The 15,018-nt window shown below is 38.0% G+C and overlaps 2 protein-coding genes across 2 annotated transcripts; both read left to right on the top strand.

The window, feature by feature from the left end:
* Window positions 1-287: 287 nt before the first annotated feature.
* On the top strand, window positions 288-5,193 carry LOC108668147 (RNA-binding protein with serine-rich domain 1-B; the record flags this gene model as incomplete). The annotated part of the gene is given in 7 exon segments (XM_018155304.1): window positions 288-432; window positions 666-812; window positions 1,111-1,242; window positions 1,502-1,663; window positions 1,959-2,195; window positions 2,491-2,850; window positions 4,760-5,193. Coding segments are annotated over 7 exon segments (1,217 nt in total), but the record flags the coding sequence as incomplete, so codon positions are not given.
* Window positions 5,194-7,929: 2,736 nt separating this feature from the next.
* Window positions 7,930-14,619, top strand: LOC108668148 (60S ribosomal protein L7). Its single transcript, XM_018155305.2, has 6 exons — window positions 7,930-8,004; window positions 12,553-12,646; window positions 13,000-13,175; window positions 13,736-13,826; window positions 14,027-14,157; window positions 14,356-14,619. Exons 1-6 carry the CDS (start codon window positions 7,994-7,996, stop codon window positions 14,588-14,590), a joined length of 738 nt encoding a protein of 245 aa, XP_018010794.1. The 5' UTR covers window positions 7,930-7,993; the 3' UTR covers window positions 14,591-14,619.
* Window positions 14,620-15,018: the final 399 nt, after the last annotated feature.

The following is a 15,018-nucleotide window of genomic DNA, read 5'->3' as shown; positions in this document are numbered from 1 at the left end:
TCTCTTATAACTTTTTTAAGTGTTGAATAGAAGTTTGAAAATTAGTTTCTATATAATTCTGTGGCTTTTAATAAATTATTTTGGCCAAAATTATAGCTTCATGTAGGATTCCATCTTGAACGAAGTAAATTGGAAAGTATTACACTACACAGAATATTTATGCCTTTTTCTTGCTAGATATTTTTCCAGTAAATTTGAAAATGAGATTCACATCTTTATCAAATATTTGTGGAGTGTGTTTACTACTGTATTTCTAATATGTGAAGTATTCAAATTTCTTATTGCAGTTGTTGAGACCACAAAGGTTCGAGGAGAGGATCATTCAAGATCATCTAGTGCCATCTCGGAACGCAAAAGTCGAGACAAAGAGAAGAAAAATTCTGCAGTATCCAAACGCAAAAACTCCAGTAGTGAAGATGACAGTAGCCGCAGGTGATAAGAATTTCCTTATTTTATTTCCCCCATTTGATCTAGAGGCCTGGCAGAAGCAAATTATAATTGCATAACTTTGATTTGTTTATGTATTTTGGTCATGCTCTGATGAATAATGCTTGGTGTAAACATTTTTATGAATTTCTTACTTACTTTATAAATATTTGAGCCTAATATTGCATCTTGTAAATGGTTTCTTGTAGTCTTTTGCTAAAATTTGTTTTTCTTAACAGTTCTTCCCGAAGCTCATCTGCTTCTTCCACATCATCAAGTTCCTCGTCTTCGTCAAGCAGTGGGTCATCTCGTTCATCCTCCTCTTCATCATCCTCATCTGGATCTTCAGTTAAATCTAAGTCAAAGGACAAACAGGATAAGAAGAAGTGAGACGCAGTCAGATCAAAGGAAATTTTTGTTTTGTCCCTTTCCATAGCATTTGTGTATTGATTATGACATTAGTTGTACACTTGTACTGCATTTTGATCCTAATTGATGATTTTATGATATTGACCAGTTGACCACCAGGAAAACATACTGTGAGAGAGCTGCATAAGAATTCTACCTATGTATGAATGGCAGAATTTTTTTTATTGTATTCTAAACTATGATTTTGGAGCCTGATCTTACTGCAAAAGAGTAAGTGTAGTTTTTTATCTCATTCTCTCATTTCTTCATCATCAGGGAAAATAAGAGCACAACAGTTTCAGCAAAAATTGATGCTAAAAAGGCCAGTAACAACAAGAGCAGCCCTACCAAGAAAGAAAGTGTCACTGCTACTAAGACTAAAGTGGTTGCAAGTCACTCCAAAAGCAGGTTCGTAGTTAAAAAGTTGCTGCTTGTGCTAGGAAACTTCTCTTTTTATGTGGTCTCCTAACCCTGTATTTCATTGTCAGAATTGCCCAAGTTTGCAGTCTAAGGAGCATTATTATTCAGCAACCAACCTGATTGCTGAATAACGAATTGATTGTCATTTAAAAAGATTTAATTTATTCTATTTGTTTCTTTGCTTTCACGTTTTTGTTGAACATGAGATTTAGGAAAATAAATGATAGAGGGATAATGTTACATGCAGGTCTCAGTCGCCACGCAACCGTCGTCGACAGCGCAGCCCAACCCCTCGCCCCACCCGCATACACGTGGGCAGGCTGACCAGGAACGTCAACAAGGAGCACCTCTTGGAGATATTTTCTGTTTACGGCACCGTGAAGAGTGTTGATCTACCGATGTATGATGTGTGAGTTATGAGCAGGGTTTGCCTTGTAAATAGTTCTATTTATCGGTCGAAAATATGTTTTGGGGGCTTTTCTTGCCTTCATTAGTTGATTGACTCTTGCTCATAAGCCTACATTTTTCCAATTGATCATTATTACGATAAAATTACTTGTAAAAACTTTAATGTTAGTTTTTAATAATGGAGTAGGAGGTAATATTCACAAATCTTTTCTTGAACTATCTCAATAGTGGAAGCTTATGCACAGAGATTTGCAAATGAATGGTTGTTAAGTGACCGATAGCACGTCTTGCCCCAGGCGCCTGAACCCGACACTGAATAAGGGCTATGGCTACATCGACTTCGAGACTCCCGACGCGGCAGAGGACGCTATGAAGCACATGGACGGCGGCCAAATCGATGGCCAGGAGATCTCCGCTGCGCCAGTCCTCGTCCCGCGGGTCGCGGCGCCGCGCAGGCCGCGCTCCCCTCTGCCTCTGTACGGCATGCCCCCTCGTCGCCCTGCTCCCGCCCGCGCCTGGCGCTCCCCTCCGAGGTCAGGAGTCTTTAGAGCTATTTTAGAGTGTCCTCCGTGCTGGTTTTTTGTGACCTGCAAATTGTTTTGGAGAGGATGTCCAAAGAGGATACTCTCGAGCTTTAGCTTGCTCATGTCTATTTTTATAGAACAAGTTCGTCTCCTGAATGAAGATAATGCCAATTATTATTATGCACCTAGGGGAGGAAGGGCTTATTCCGCTTCAGGAGGAGTGACTTGGCCAATATGTCAATATATCCAAATAAATTATTTTTTCTATTTTCTCTTATTTTTAAAATGGGTGTTGTGATGACAGGATGCCGCCTCGGGCTGGCAGACGCTGGTCGCCTCCTCGTGGTGGGCGCCGCATGTCACCGCCACGCCGCTCGCCGCCTGTCCGCCGTCGATCTCGCTCACCTCTTCCCTCCCGACGCTCGAGATCACCCATGCCTAGGCGATCAAGATCTCCGATGCCGAGGCGATCACGATCACCTATTGCTTCGCGTCGATCTCGATCTCCTATCGCCAGGCGATCTCGATCTCCCGTGGCTGGCAGGAAAGGAAGCCGATCTCCTCCCCCGCCACGCAAGGGCAGCAGATCACCGCCCCTCAGGAGGTCTCGGTCTCCCCCGCCTCGTCGCTCGCGGTCTCCGAGGTCTCCTCCTCGCCGACGCCGGTCAGACTAATTTACTAATTTTGATCATTGGGGCGACCCGTGTTAATTTCATTGCACTTTTTTTGCGTGCTAATTAATGAACTACATAAAATTACCTAATTAGTATCAGGTTTACTAATTCATTTAGTTCAGTATGTCTTATGAATCGAAACTATTCAAATATAGTTGTTCCATAGGCTCACATAGCAGGTATTTGTAGTGCTTCGCCTATAAGTTCATTCCGACTCAGGAAAATTTTTGTTTGTTTTCAATTCTAGTCACCCGCCCAACTATCGTGAAGAAAAGTAGGAAGGATAAAAAAATAAAGCGGCGAATAGAAAGCAAAAAACTCAATTGCATCATTTCGAATTTTTGTATATATACGTACGGAAGTGGTGAATTAGCATAGTATCTGCAGGGATTGGACAAAATAAGGGAAACCTTTGATATTTTGATATGATAATTTGGACATGTTATAAACAATGAAACGTGACATATTTTTGTGTTTTATCGTTTATTGTTGCTGCTAATTGATATTTTATCCTTGCACAAATATTTTTAGTAAATTTTTGTATCTATAACCTAACCAATAGCATATAAATGGCAAACCTTTCAAAGAGGCCAAAATGTTGGTGCCCGTATGTCAGGTGCTAGCGTGACAGAAACTTCCCGAATGCTTGACGTGTCTAGAGATACTGTCTAAAAAGTAATGACCGCTTTTGTAAAAGCAGGGAAAACGTCCTCAGTAAAGCATAGGTCTGGCCGAAAGTCGATGTTGGCTGAGAGAGACCGTCGGTACCTAAATTGAATTGTGAGAGACAATCGAGATACCACGCTGTTAAAATTACTGCAGACCTCATTGGGCATCTTTAAAACCAATTTGAATAAAAACAATCTGACAAAAGCTGCACAGACCAGGATTCTATGGAAGAGCTGCAATTGGAAAACCTTTAGAGCATTTAGAGTGGTGTAAAAACTTCCAGAATTGGTTCCTCGAGCAGTGGAAAATGTGTTTTTCTCTGACTAATCATCGTTAACCTTATTTCCAACCTCTGGCCGAGTTTACGTTTGGAAACATCATAAGAGTCATTTAATCCTGAATGCCTCCTCCCAACCGTAAAACATGGCTTGGAATTTGTGATGATCTGGGGTGTTATTTCTTGGAAACCCAGCCGACCAATGATTTCAATCAACAGCCGTGACTATTTAGGAATTTTAGGACCGAGTTCATATAATGGTTCAAGCACTGTTTCCGGAGGGTAACGCCATCTTTTAAGATCACAATGTCCCTATCCACACAGCTGAAATTGTTTAAACAAGGCACGAGGAACATTCTAATGAAGTTGAGCATCTCATTTGGCCACCACAATCACCATACCTGAATATTATCGAGCATTTATGATCGATTTTATAGATGCAAGTCAGAAGTCGATTCCCGCCGCCATCGTCCTTAGATGGCGACGGTCTAGAGATGGAAGGAGTTTTAACTGAAGAATGGGTTAAAATTTACTTGGAAACAATTCATAATTTGTATGAATCAGTACTTCGTAGAATGGAGGCTGTAATACTAAAATATATTGTGTGGATTTCCCATGTGTTTCCCCGATTTATCTAATCTCTGTAGGTATGTTGTTATGCATTCAAATTTGGAACGTCTCTCATGAGGGAAATCGTTCCCGATTAATGCTGTACTTGCCTTCTAGTTAATGCCTAGCACACTCTGCCTAAGAACGTAAGGTCAAAATGCTAGTGCATCATTTTTCTTGCTTACAATTTAGAAAAATGCTGATGACTTGAATTCCGGATATTTTATGTACGATTTTAGGCTCGCGTTCAGTTCATTAAAACTTCTTTGTTTCTGCTAGTCCTTATTGATTAATGCTTGCTTGAAAACCCTCAGCGTTGCTAAATACGTGTTTATTAATTTCAGGTTCTCGCGTTCTTCATCTTCCTCGTCTCGCTGAGCAATTCCACCGATTGTGCAGTCTGCACCTGCAACTCGTCTTTGGCATCTGTGTTAAATTGTATGCAGCACCCTTCAGTTGTCTAACCAGTGCTGCCGGAAAATAATTCCCAACTCACAATGTGGAATCCCATTAGTTGTGGAACAATCCCAAAGAACTTTCGATTGAAAATAACACAGTTCGACTAAATGAAATTAACGGATGTCGAATTTGTTTTTTGTGTAAGTTGAGTTATAGTACCTAGTTAGCTGCAAGGTCGTGAGGTGCTTGAAGTGAGGGTAAAGTATTGAAGACCCGTACTTTCAGGTTAATTTAAGTAATAAAATTTTCATGTGATTATGAATTTGCTTGAGCTCGTGTAAGGAGGACATTTTTGCGACAGTAAAAACTTTATGTTCAATGTGGAATTATTATCCAATTTATACTGTTTAGACGGCACGTTAATGAACATCGTTTCTTTGTACCAAAAAAAATCAGTATAAGAAAGTACAGTGTACTCTGTACGTGTATAAGCACCGCCGATATTTATATTAGGCGCCGAATGTGGCATCAGGTATACAATTTACTGGTTTGACTTGAAGTTTGTATAAAAACCTGGCGAGAGAAATGTACACAAGCATTATATGACTGTTCAAAACATGCTGGAATGTACAAGTGTGAAGTGAAGATAAGAGGAGTGTAACGCAGAATCTAGCTGATATAGGGAGATGGGTGCTAAACTTTCCGACTGTTTAATTGAAGAGGGCAATGGTAAATCCATTTGCATCAGTAAAGCGATGCAGCAATTTGATGTTCTCCATTCATTGAAACTCTGTAAAGCTAGATTCAATAATCAGGAATTCTCGCAGGAGCAAATGCAACATTACATCAATGAATTTGGACGTAGGTAAAACTTCGGATTCTCTGCACGTATTCCTTTTCGACGATTCGTTCAACAAGGGTGAAATATTGTATCTAATTATGAAACCTTTTTTTGCCTATCGGTAATAATTCTTGCATGTTAAGTGATCTTTTGTGACCAAGAATTTAAACTTCGTTTGCAGTTATCGAGTACTCTTTAGCCCGTTTGTTTTTGTTTCTTTTATATATTACTTATGGATGTAATCAAAATTCACAAAACATGTCGATTACAAGGGTTTGCCCGAACATATAGATGTTAGATTCCCTTGATCCATAGAGAATCTCATAATTCAATAATTTGAATAACTTGAAACATCATTTAAAAACCTAAATATAAATGAACGATTCTACGGCAAAATTTTGGAGTGAATTTTAGGATGCATTTTTATTGCATGTCTCCACACATAAGTTTGCTAAACCGAAACCGATATTGATCTAATTCAAAACTAAGCAATTTATTGTCACTACGCTCGTACAAGCGCTGTCAGAATTGTCTTGGCGCGTCGATTTTAATTAGCGCTCTAATCTTTCGCAAGTTTTCCACGCAATGTTTGTTGAATAGAAACCGATGAGAATCTTAAAAAAATGAAGCTATTTATCAAGTAAAGTAATCAAGACAAGTGTAAAGTAATCCACCTTGGCAAGAAGAATGAACAGAGAGATTACAGTGTGAGACTGAGAAGACACGGTTGCAACGAGAGAGTGTTTTTGTCGAACTCGGCAATGGAAAAAGACACATGAGTTTATGTCGACAATGAGTTGAAATTTTCTAAGCATGCTGCAGCCCAAGGTAATAAAGCCAATAAACGACTTTGACTGATCAGGTGCTCATACGAGTACCTTGATGCAGACGCGATGGGACGACTGAAATAGCCCAACATTGCCCAATACCAGCATAATTTTCATACTTCTTCCCGTGCGCAAGCATGCTGCAGAGCAAATTAGCCAACATGATTACTTGCTGAAAGCCACAGGAACCAAATGTGATCACCAAAACTAGAAAAAGACAAAAATTTAGTAGAAAACGTTCAAAGACGTACAACAAGGATAATTACAAGCTTAATTGGTAAGTCTTCTGAAGAAAGATTATAAAGCTGTCAAGCCTCAGTTACGGTCGTCTGCATGGTGACCTAATTGAAGTTTTCATGTATACCCATGGTTTATAAAAGGTCATAGAAAGAGTAATAGAAGTTGAAACAATAACTAACACCAGGGGCCACGGCTATAAACTAAAAACTGCTTTGTAACACATCTATGCGACAACATTTCTTCTCACTTCGAGTCACCGACATGTGTAACAACTTACAGCCTCCCTGATTGCATCGTTGACGCTCCGACTATGAACGCCTTCAATAACAGGCTAGACAAAGCTATGCAGAAGCATATGCTCAGTCTTGAAATGCCTGGCACCTTACAGACCTGCAACAAGTCCCGCAGCTATCTCAAACAATCGTCAGTTATGGAAAGATCGGGTTCAAAGATTGGCGCAGAGAGACGCGGGTTCGATCCCAGCTCTGTGCGCCAGTTTCTGGTCGGAATCGGCAGGGAGGCCGGGCGGTTAAGCACATCAGAATTATTGTAGCAGTGAGTTGCGAGTTCGAGAACGCAAAATGCTGTTAATGTTCTGCAATGCTGAGAGTCGGCGACAGGCCTCCGGCCTACTAAACGCTGAAACCGCTATATTATTATATTAAACGGCCGGATCTCTTGTGAATCATGTCACGAAAAGTATATGAGTCGGCAACAGACCGTGGTCCTATTTCTTCAGGGCCAACACTCCTATTCTATTCGATTCTATTCTTCTATTTGATTCTATTGACACTATTCTCAACTTATGTGCTCAAAACGATCTAAAAGTTCGTTCCAAAACAAAAAATCGTCCAAGTAACTCAACGCCCCATCAATGTCGGAGATGTCTATTTATGGAACTCAATTATATGTAATATTTACTAAACAGTCTTTTACTTGTCACAAATTATAATAATTGGCTCAATTCCAGAACTCCCGGTCACTAAAATTGCAGGAGTAATATCCGAACTCTAAAAACGGTATTGTCTGGAATGGGAGATCTATTGTGAAATTTTGAGTTATAGATAAAATCAAATGCAAAAATGAAAATAAATTTCATAATTCGAAAATAAATTCAAATTTCGTAAAAATATACAATATGCATGAGAGATTAATCGATCCTAAATTTGACTTTCTGTCAATCATGTTTTTCAGACATCTCGGTTGTGGCAACGCTCTTTGCTTTTCACGCAGTTGTTTTTCTTAGTTTATCAGGCGTTAAAGTGATCAAAATGCCTCCTGAGTAAGTGAAAATTTGTTTTTTTTTTTCTATATGCGCTGAATATTATTGTGTGCTTTACTAGGCAATTATTATGAATTTCAACAGTGCAATGTATTAATTTATTTTCATTGAGAAATTAAGCTACTAGTGTTTTCTTCGATTTACGACTATCGGATTGCATACATTCAAACCAGCTACCTAGCTAAGCTACGTTGAACTAAATGTGTATTTATTACATTGAAAAAAATTATTTATTGAAATAGCCTACATTGAATTGTAAATTCATGATTTGCTTGCTACTAATAAATTATCTTTTTATTCATCGTTTCTTCACTCCCGCCTCTGGAATTTCAATGACAATAGGTGCCAGTTGCAGGCCATGTTTTATTTCGTAGTACCTAAAATCTAAATACCTACCTGGCTACTAGGCCTAGGCTATACTTTAATATTTGAGCATAAATTACCTAGGTAGTTGACTCGATTCTCATTCTAATTGGTTGAGAATTGCAGTAGCTGTATGCTAATTTACCTTCTTAGCCTAACTCAAGTTGAGTTGAGGCCTTGAGGGTGATTCTGAAATAGTGGCAAAGCAAAGAGTTTTTTAGACTCTCCCACAAGTTCAATTTTGATAACTAGGTATAAGACAAGTAGACCAGTTAACTCGAGTAAAGTAGCATGGATACCAGCATTATCATACATAAGAAATTGGTTTAAATATTGAATAGGCATTATTGAGGAAATTAAAAATGCACTGATTCTAAAAAATCTCTGGTTTGCCACTATGAATTTCTGATACCTACTTGGCTACTTGCCTTGCAGTATTAGCATGTTTTTAACTGGCAATGAGTTGATAAACTTGAAAAATTGAAATAGGCTATATTTAATTTGCAATAGTAACTTAAATCCTGTTGGATTCAAAGTTGAAATTTGTGTAAAGAGCAGGCCTAGGCATTTGTGGGAGATTTTTCCTAATTGAATTGAGAAAAAAAAGTAAAAGTTGACGAAACTATGATCATTGAATAGGTAGCCTATCTTGAATTTAATTAACAACAGTAGGTGATAATATGATGGTGCTCTTTGACCATTTGCATTGTAAACATAAGCTTTGAACAGGATTGTAAACTAACTAGTACTTTTTCTGAAATATTTTGGCTCCTAGCTAGTACAATGTTTTGAAGAGTTTTGAATCTTGCAGCTAAAAAGTTATTTTTTGATTTTATTTGTAAAATTGCATCTAGCTTAGGCCTACTGTCAACCGGGGCTACTCGGGACAGTCCTCCGACACGACGTAAAACTGTTATAGTAGCAAAACTAATTGGAATGGTGCAAAACTAAATATAGTGGTGTAAACGTCAACATTTTTCCTATCTATGTAGCATGAAGGAAGTTGAAAAATACTACATTTACTAGCTTTGAAAAATTCCTGAAAAAAATGGTGAAAACCGCTATTTTGAAAAATTACTTCTGCTAAGGTCTGTAGCAAAAAAAAAATATTTGCCGTATTAAAAAATTTTACTTACATAAAAGGTATACCCAGGTGTCGGCTTGGAAACGTAATTGATGGAATTGTCCTATCTCATTAAAAAAAATGGCGACCATTTCCGCATGGCGGGGCTACTCGGGACACCCCCCGGGGCTATTCGGGACACTCCCAAAAACGCATTTACAGTAGAACCTTGGTTAGCAAAGGCTCCAGTTAAGAAAAAAATTGATTAAAAACTAGGAATATTTATTACATTTACCTCTCTCAGCAAAAAAATTTCACTTATCAAAAAATTAGTGCATCATCCGTCATCACAAAATTGTGCATGGAATGTCATACCTAGATAGAATTGTGCACCAGGCATCATAGAATGAAAAGTAATTGACCTAAACTATGATTTATTTCTCCAAAACATATGGTTGTCACTAAAATATTCCTTTCTGTTTTGGGTATGTTTTTCACGATCTTTTTAACTATAGTAAATTCACTTGAGGGGAGCGTCTGGGTGCTGAAGTAAATTCACTTGACGTAATTAAAATGGTGTGAAATTACAAGCTGTTCTGTAAGCTTACAGATACAGAAAAAAATGCTATAAGGCTGCTGATATGAAGCTTGCAGTGGGCAAGGTTGTTGTAAATGCTCAATGGCATGTTCATGGATACGGTAATATTGCATCAATAATACGAAAATGTCACATCAATAATTCGGTAATTAATGTATATGGTAATATATCAATAAAGTAAAAACAAGTAAAAATCACAGAAAATGTCATTTATTATACTTCTACATCATCTACAATGAGAGAGGAGGACTTCAGAGTACTGTTAGTAATGGATGAGTACGCTCTGCATGCTTCAAATGTTTTAAAATGAAGTTTTATTCCAAGTGTCCCAAGTGGGCCCCGTTCGACGGGGCTACTCAGTACTCGGGACACTCATTTTTTTGCTTCTGGCACCTTACGAATAGCATATGGAATTTTTTTGATGATGCCATTTGATAGCCCTTGCAAAAAGCTATAAAATGAGCCTAAACTTGTTTATAAAATGTTTCATCGTAAGAAGTTATTAACAGTTTTTTTAAAATAACGCTCAAAACTGTCCCGAGTAGCCCCGGTTGACGGTATGTCATTCTGGTCAAGAGGATGGAATTCTAAAAATGGTTTGTATATCATTTTCAATCCACCTTTGCCACTTTCTTTTTGGATCTAGGCCTAGTTGGGATAAGTTCAACTTTTTTCTGATATATTGTGGCTTGGATATCACCTATAATTTCAGTAGGTATGAAATCTTGCAGCTCTAATGTCATGTATTTTTGTTTGATTGAAAAAACAGTGGTTTGCACTTTGTAAATGTGTCATTGCATAAAAATGTCAACATTTGCAGTACTTCAAAACTCCTGCCAAAATTTCCTGCATAATGTCATAGTAACAAGCAGGATTGGAATTTTCCTACTTGTTTCTGAAATCTCAGTTCCTGTGACAAATTTTTAATAAATTTGGAAACTTGCGGCCCAATCGTGCACTTTTGTTAACAAATAGATAAGAGGTGATTCATCTAGTGGGAATCTTGCGGTTCCAGAAATGGCAGGAAAGCTCTAGTTGTGGCCCTAAAGGGAGATGTTTTCCTTGCTGGGAAGCTAGTCAACCTAAAATATTTTGTTAAAGATCGCATAGTTGCCGTCATGTCAGAGCAGTCAGCCTGTATTATCACATGTTTAGTTACCACTAAAGTAAAGACAAATGTTAATTTTGCAGTGTTGCTGTTTATAGGATAAAATTAGAGATTTTGGTTAATATGTGCACAGGACTTTGCAAATTAGTTTGTGGCATGTGAATGGCTCTCTGAACATTCATGAATTAATAACAAATCTTGCCACCAATAAGAGTTTAACATGATGCAAATTCATGAATTGATAACAAATCTTGCCACTAAGGTTTAACATGATGCAAATTCATGAATTAATAACAAATCATGCCACCAATAAGAGAAAGTTTGAATATTCATACAACCTGTCATGAAATTGAAAATTATCATTAAACCTGGGGCTTAACCCAGAATTATGTCATGCTGTCATATGAAGATAGACATACAAGAACCTGGGTTATGATATTGGACATCATGGTCATGATCTAGGAAGCCGTCACAACCCAAACCAGATCTAGAATATATATTAAATCCAGGACTAGAGCTTTCCTGCCATTTCTGGAGCTTTGCTAGATAAATCGGCATTCATCAATATTTATCTAACAAAGAAAATATAAAATGTAGCCCTTTTTAGGGATTTCAGTTATTCATGTTGTAGGCTCTACAGATTATGATTTTGGTTGTCAATCCTCATAATGCCAGGAGTGTTTCAAATGATTCATTATATGCAGTTAAGCACTGATAACCTATAAAAAGACATGGGATAAATGCTCGAATATATTCCACTATTAAATTTAACCTAATGGATTTGGATTGTCTCCAATGTCTGGGTCATTTCTTTACCCATGATGTCTAAAGCTGTGTACTGCCTTGTCTAATTTTTCCTCTCAAAGGAATTTTACATGTACCCTTACTGCTATTGCTTGTTTGAGCTTTCTTCTCTGGCTGTAGCCAAGCTTATAAGTGACCAAAATGGGTCAATCTACATTTTTTTCTCAATTTGAGAGCAAAAGCAGATTAAAATGATCTAGAATATTTAATTGTGTTACAGAACTTCACTAGATTTGGTTGCATTTGAGTAGGAATGGTATTTACCTCTACCTATTAGCAAATTTAGCTAAATGTTTCTTTTGTAATATGGTTTGAAATTGATATAACTAATAAGGAGTGAAGAAATAACTTGTGGTGCAGAATTGTCACCAATGAAACTGGTGCACAAGCAAGTCAAGTTGCAGGACAATTTCCTTGAATAACATCTTCCAGAATTCTAAGTAAATGAAAGTTTTGTGGATTTTAGCTCATGATTTTTCATCAGGTATAGAAATAATCATCTTGGTGCAACTGGCTGTAGGAGGGCTTAATGATTTTGATTTGACTAAGGTTTCACTTGGACATGTAACATTAGATGTCCTAAATATTTTTTTTTTTTTTCATTTTTTTCAGGAAGGTGACTTTGCCAACTGTCCCAGAGGTGCTCCTGAAGAAGAGGAAGCGCCGTGTGCAGTCTGCCTTCAAGCGCAATGCTGTGTACCACAAGGTTTGTTCCTTATGACCAGAAAAAGGATAATCCTATGTTTGTCATGTCTTGATTTTTTGACAAGATAAAGATTGAGATGCAGCTACAGACTTTGCAGACAGACAAATTTTTGTCATTTATTGGTTGTTCAAAGTGCTAGATGTTTTAGTGAGCAACAACATACAGTTGTTGCACTGGATCACATTTTCTGATTACTCGTCTCTCTAACGCTTAATTTCTCATTTCCTCGGTAAATTTACTCATTATGTATCATAGGGGCTCGTTATTTCGGCATTTCAATCAGTCTTTCTTCAAGATTTAAGGAAGACTTTTTTTGCCATTTATGGTGACAACTTGAACGTTTTGCTGTGCAGAAAGCGGCACTGACTCGTGCCCGCCATGCTGAGGCCTTCAAGCGTGCTGAGCGCTACGCCATATTCTACCGTCGCAAGGCTAAGCAAGAGGTTCATCTGAACCGGCTGGCCCGGGCCGAGGGCCGCGTCCGAGTGCCTGCTGAGCCCAAGCTTGCCTTTATCATCCGCACTAAAGGGTATGTACCCTTAACCTTTTTAGCGCATTTTCTCATTTATGGAAAAAATGCACTATTGTGCTCTCCATGTCCGTTCGTTTGTCTGTCCGTCCGTGACTTCACATTTTCGTCGACGACAAAATGTGCTCTCTGTTACTCACGGCAGTGAGTACTGAGTTATATTTTATATCATCTAGTATGGTTGCCCTTCACCATGTACCACGGAGTATCTTGTTACGTTATTTCTCGGCTATCATGCATTGAGCCATGATCTGTCAAAAACGGAGATTACATGAATTTATTGGATATATGATAATTAAATTTTGTACTACACAGTTATGATTCTTGATTGATTTATAAAATAATGAGAATTTTTTATATTGATTATAGTAGTACTATGTACGTATATGTTTGAAGGTATTTATAATTTTTTTGTTGCTTCCTACTTTTTTTAACGAGTCATGCCGGAAAAACTAGTAGAAGTTATGAATCCTGCCTCGGTATGGAATGTAACTATTAAATCAACTTTTTATTTCTTGCAGTAGGAGTAGTATTGATTACGGAATCTTTATCTTTTTCAGTATCAACTGCATGCCCCCAAAAGCCAAGAAGATTTTGCAGCTCTTCAGATTGCGCCAGATCAACAATGGCGTTTTTTCAAGGATCAACAAGGTAATATAGAGCTGTAATTGCATCGAAATGTCAAATTGAAATAGTTCAAAGCAAGCAAAAAGAAGTTTTTTTGTTTCTGTAGTACTTAATCCTAAATTTACATTATATCTTCTGGCGATGGAATTGAAAATATGTATACTTTTTAAAAAAATAGCTAGTCGACAAGAAAGCATTGCAACTCATTGATTTTATTTTTGCAGCCTGCCCTGAATATGTTGCATCGCATCGAGCCCTACGTCACCTGGGGCTACCCCAACCTCAAGAGCGTCAGAGACCTCATCTACAAGAGAGGTTTCTGTCGTATCAAAGGCAAGCGCGTCCCTCTTATCAAGTAAGTTTTATCCCTTATCAACTTATAATTTTTACTCATGATGAAATAATCTTAAACATTGCACCAATGCTCCGTCCGAGATTGTCAGAACCAAAAAATGGTATATTTCTTGCGTTTTCTCATGATTTCTCATTGGCTTTGTTAATTGATTGAGCAATACATTTTCAGCACTGATATAACTTTCTTGCCTTTTATTAGCAATGAAATGATCGAAAGGCGTCTGGGCAAGTTCGGCATCGTGTGCATGGAAGATTTGGTGCATGAAATCTACACCGTCGGCCGGTTCTTCACTCTTGCAAATAGCTTCTTGTCCACGTTCAAGCTGAACAACCCTGCTGGTGGATGGCGAAGGAAGTCCAATCACTACGTCAATGGTGGTGACTATGGTAACCGTGAGAACCAAATCAACAAGCTCCTGAGGAAAATTGTTTAAATTCCTCAATAAACTTGCTGGACTCGGGATTCTTCATTTTTCTCTCCATCTTAGCATCTTTCAAATTATTTTTGACAACTGCAGCTTTACTGTAGTGATAACAGGCTTTGATTATTGCAGTGTTCCATAAAGTTGATTCGTCAGGTGAGCGAATTGTTAGTACCCTTCGACGTTGCTTCAGTGTTATGTTGATAATAATTTTTTTTTCACATCCTTTAAAGCTTGGAGAGCGTATCTCTCACAAAGTTGCAAATAATAAAGTCATTTGGGCTCGGCTATGAGCACGAGTTTTGTGCCGCTCATCTAAAGTAATTAAGTTATTAGTTGGACTAATGTTTAGGCGAAGCATAATGATTACCTAACGAATGGTTAGCTCCTGACTAGAAGAATTTTAGACGAGTGGAAGCTTCAATTTTGTAGACAATCGA

Source organism: Hyalella azteca, unplaced genomic scaffold, assembly GCF_000764305.2.
Source record: "Hyalella azteca isolate HAZT.00-mixed unplaced genomic scaffold, Hazt_2.0.2 contig6678, whole genome shotgun sequence".
NCBI classification, from domain to species: domain Eukaryota; kingdom Metazoa; phylum Arthropoda; class Malacostraca; order Amphipoda; family Hyalellidae; genus Hyalella; species Hyalella azteca.
This window is presented reverse-complemented; position numbering and strand designations above follow the sequence as displayed.

Excerpts from the sequence above, each read along its gene's own strand:
- LOC108668148 (XM_018155305.2), top strand. Across the intron at positions 12,647-12,999 it reads GCAATGCTGTGTACCACAAG|AAAGCGGCACTGACTCGTGC; the intron begins GTTTGTTCCTTA and ends TTTGCTGTGCAG. Across the intron at positions 13,827-14,026 it reads TTTTTTCAAGGATCAACAAG|CCTGCCCTGAATATGTTGCA; the intron begins GTAATATAGAGC and ends TTATTTTTGCAG.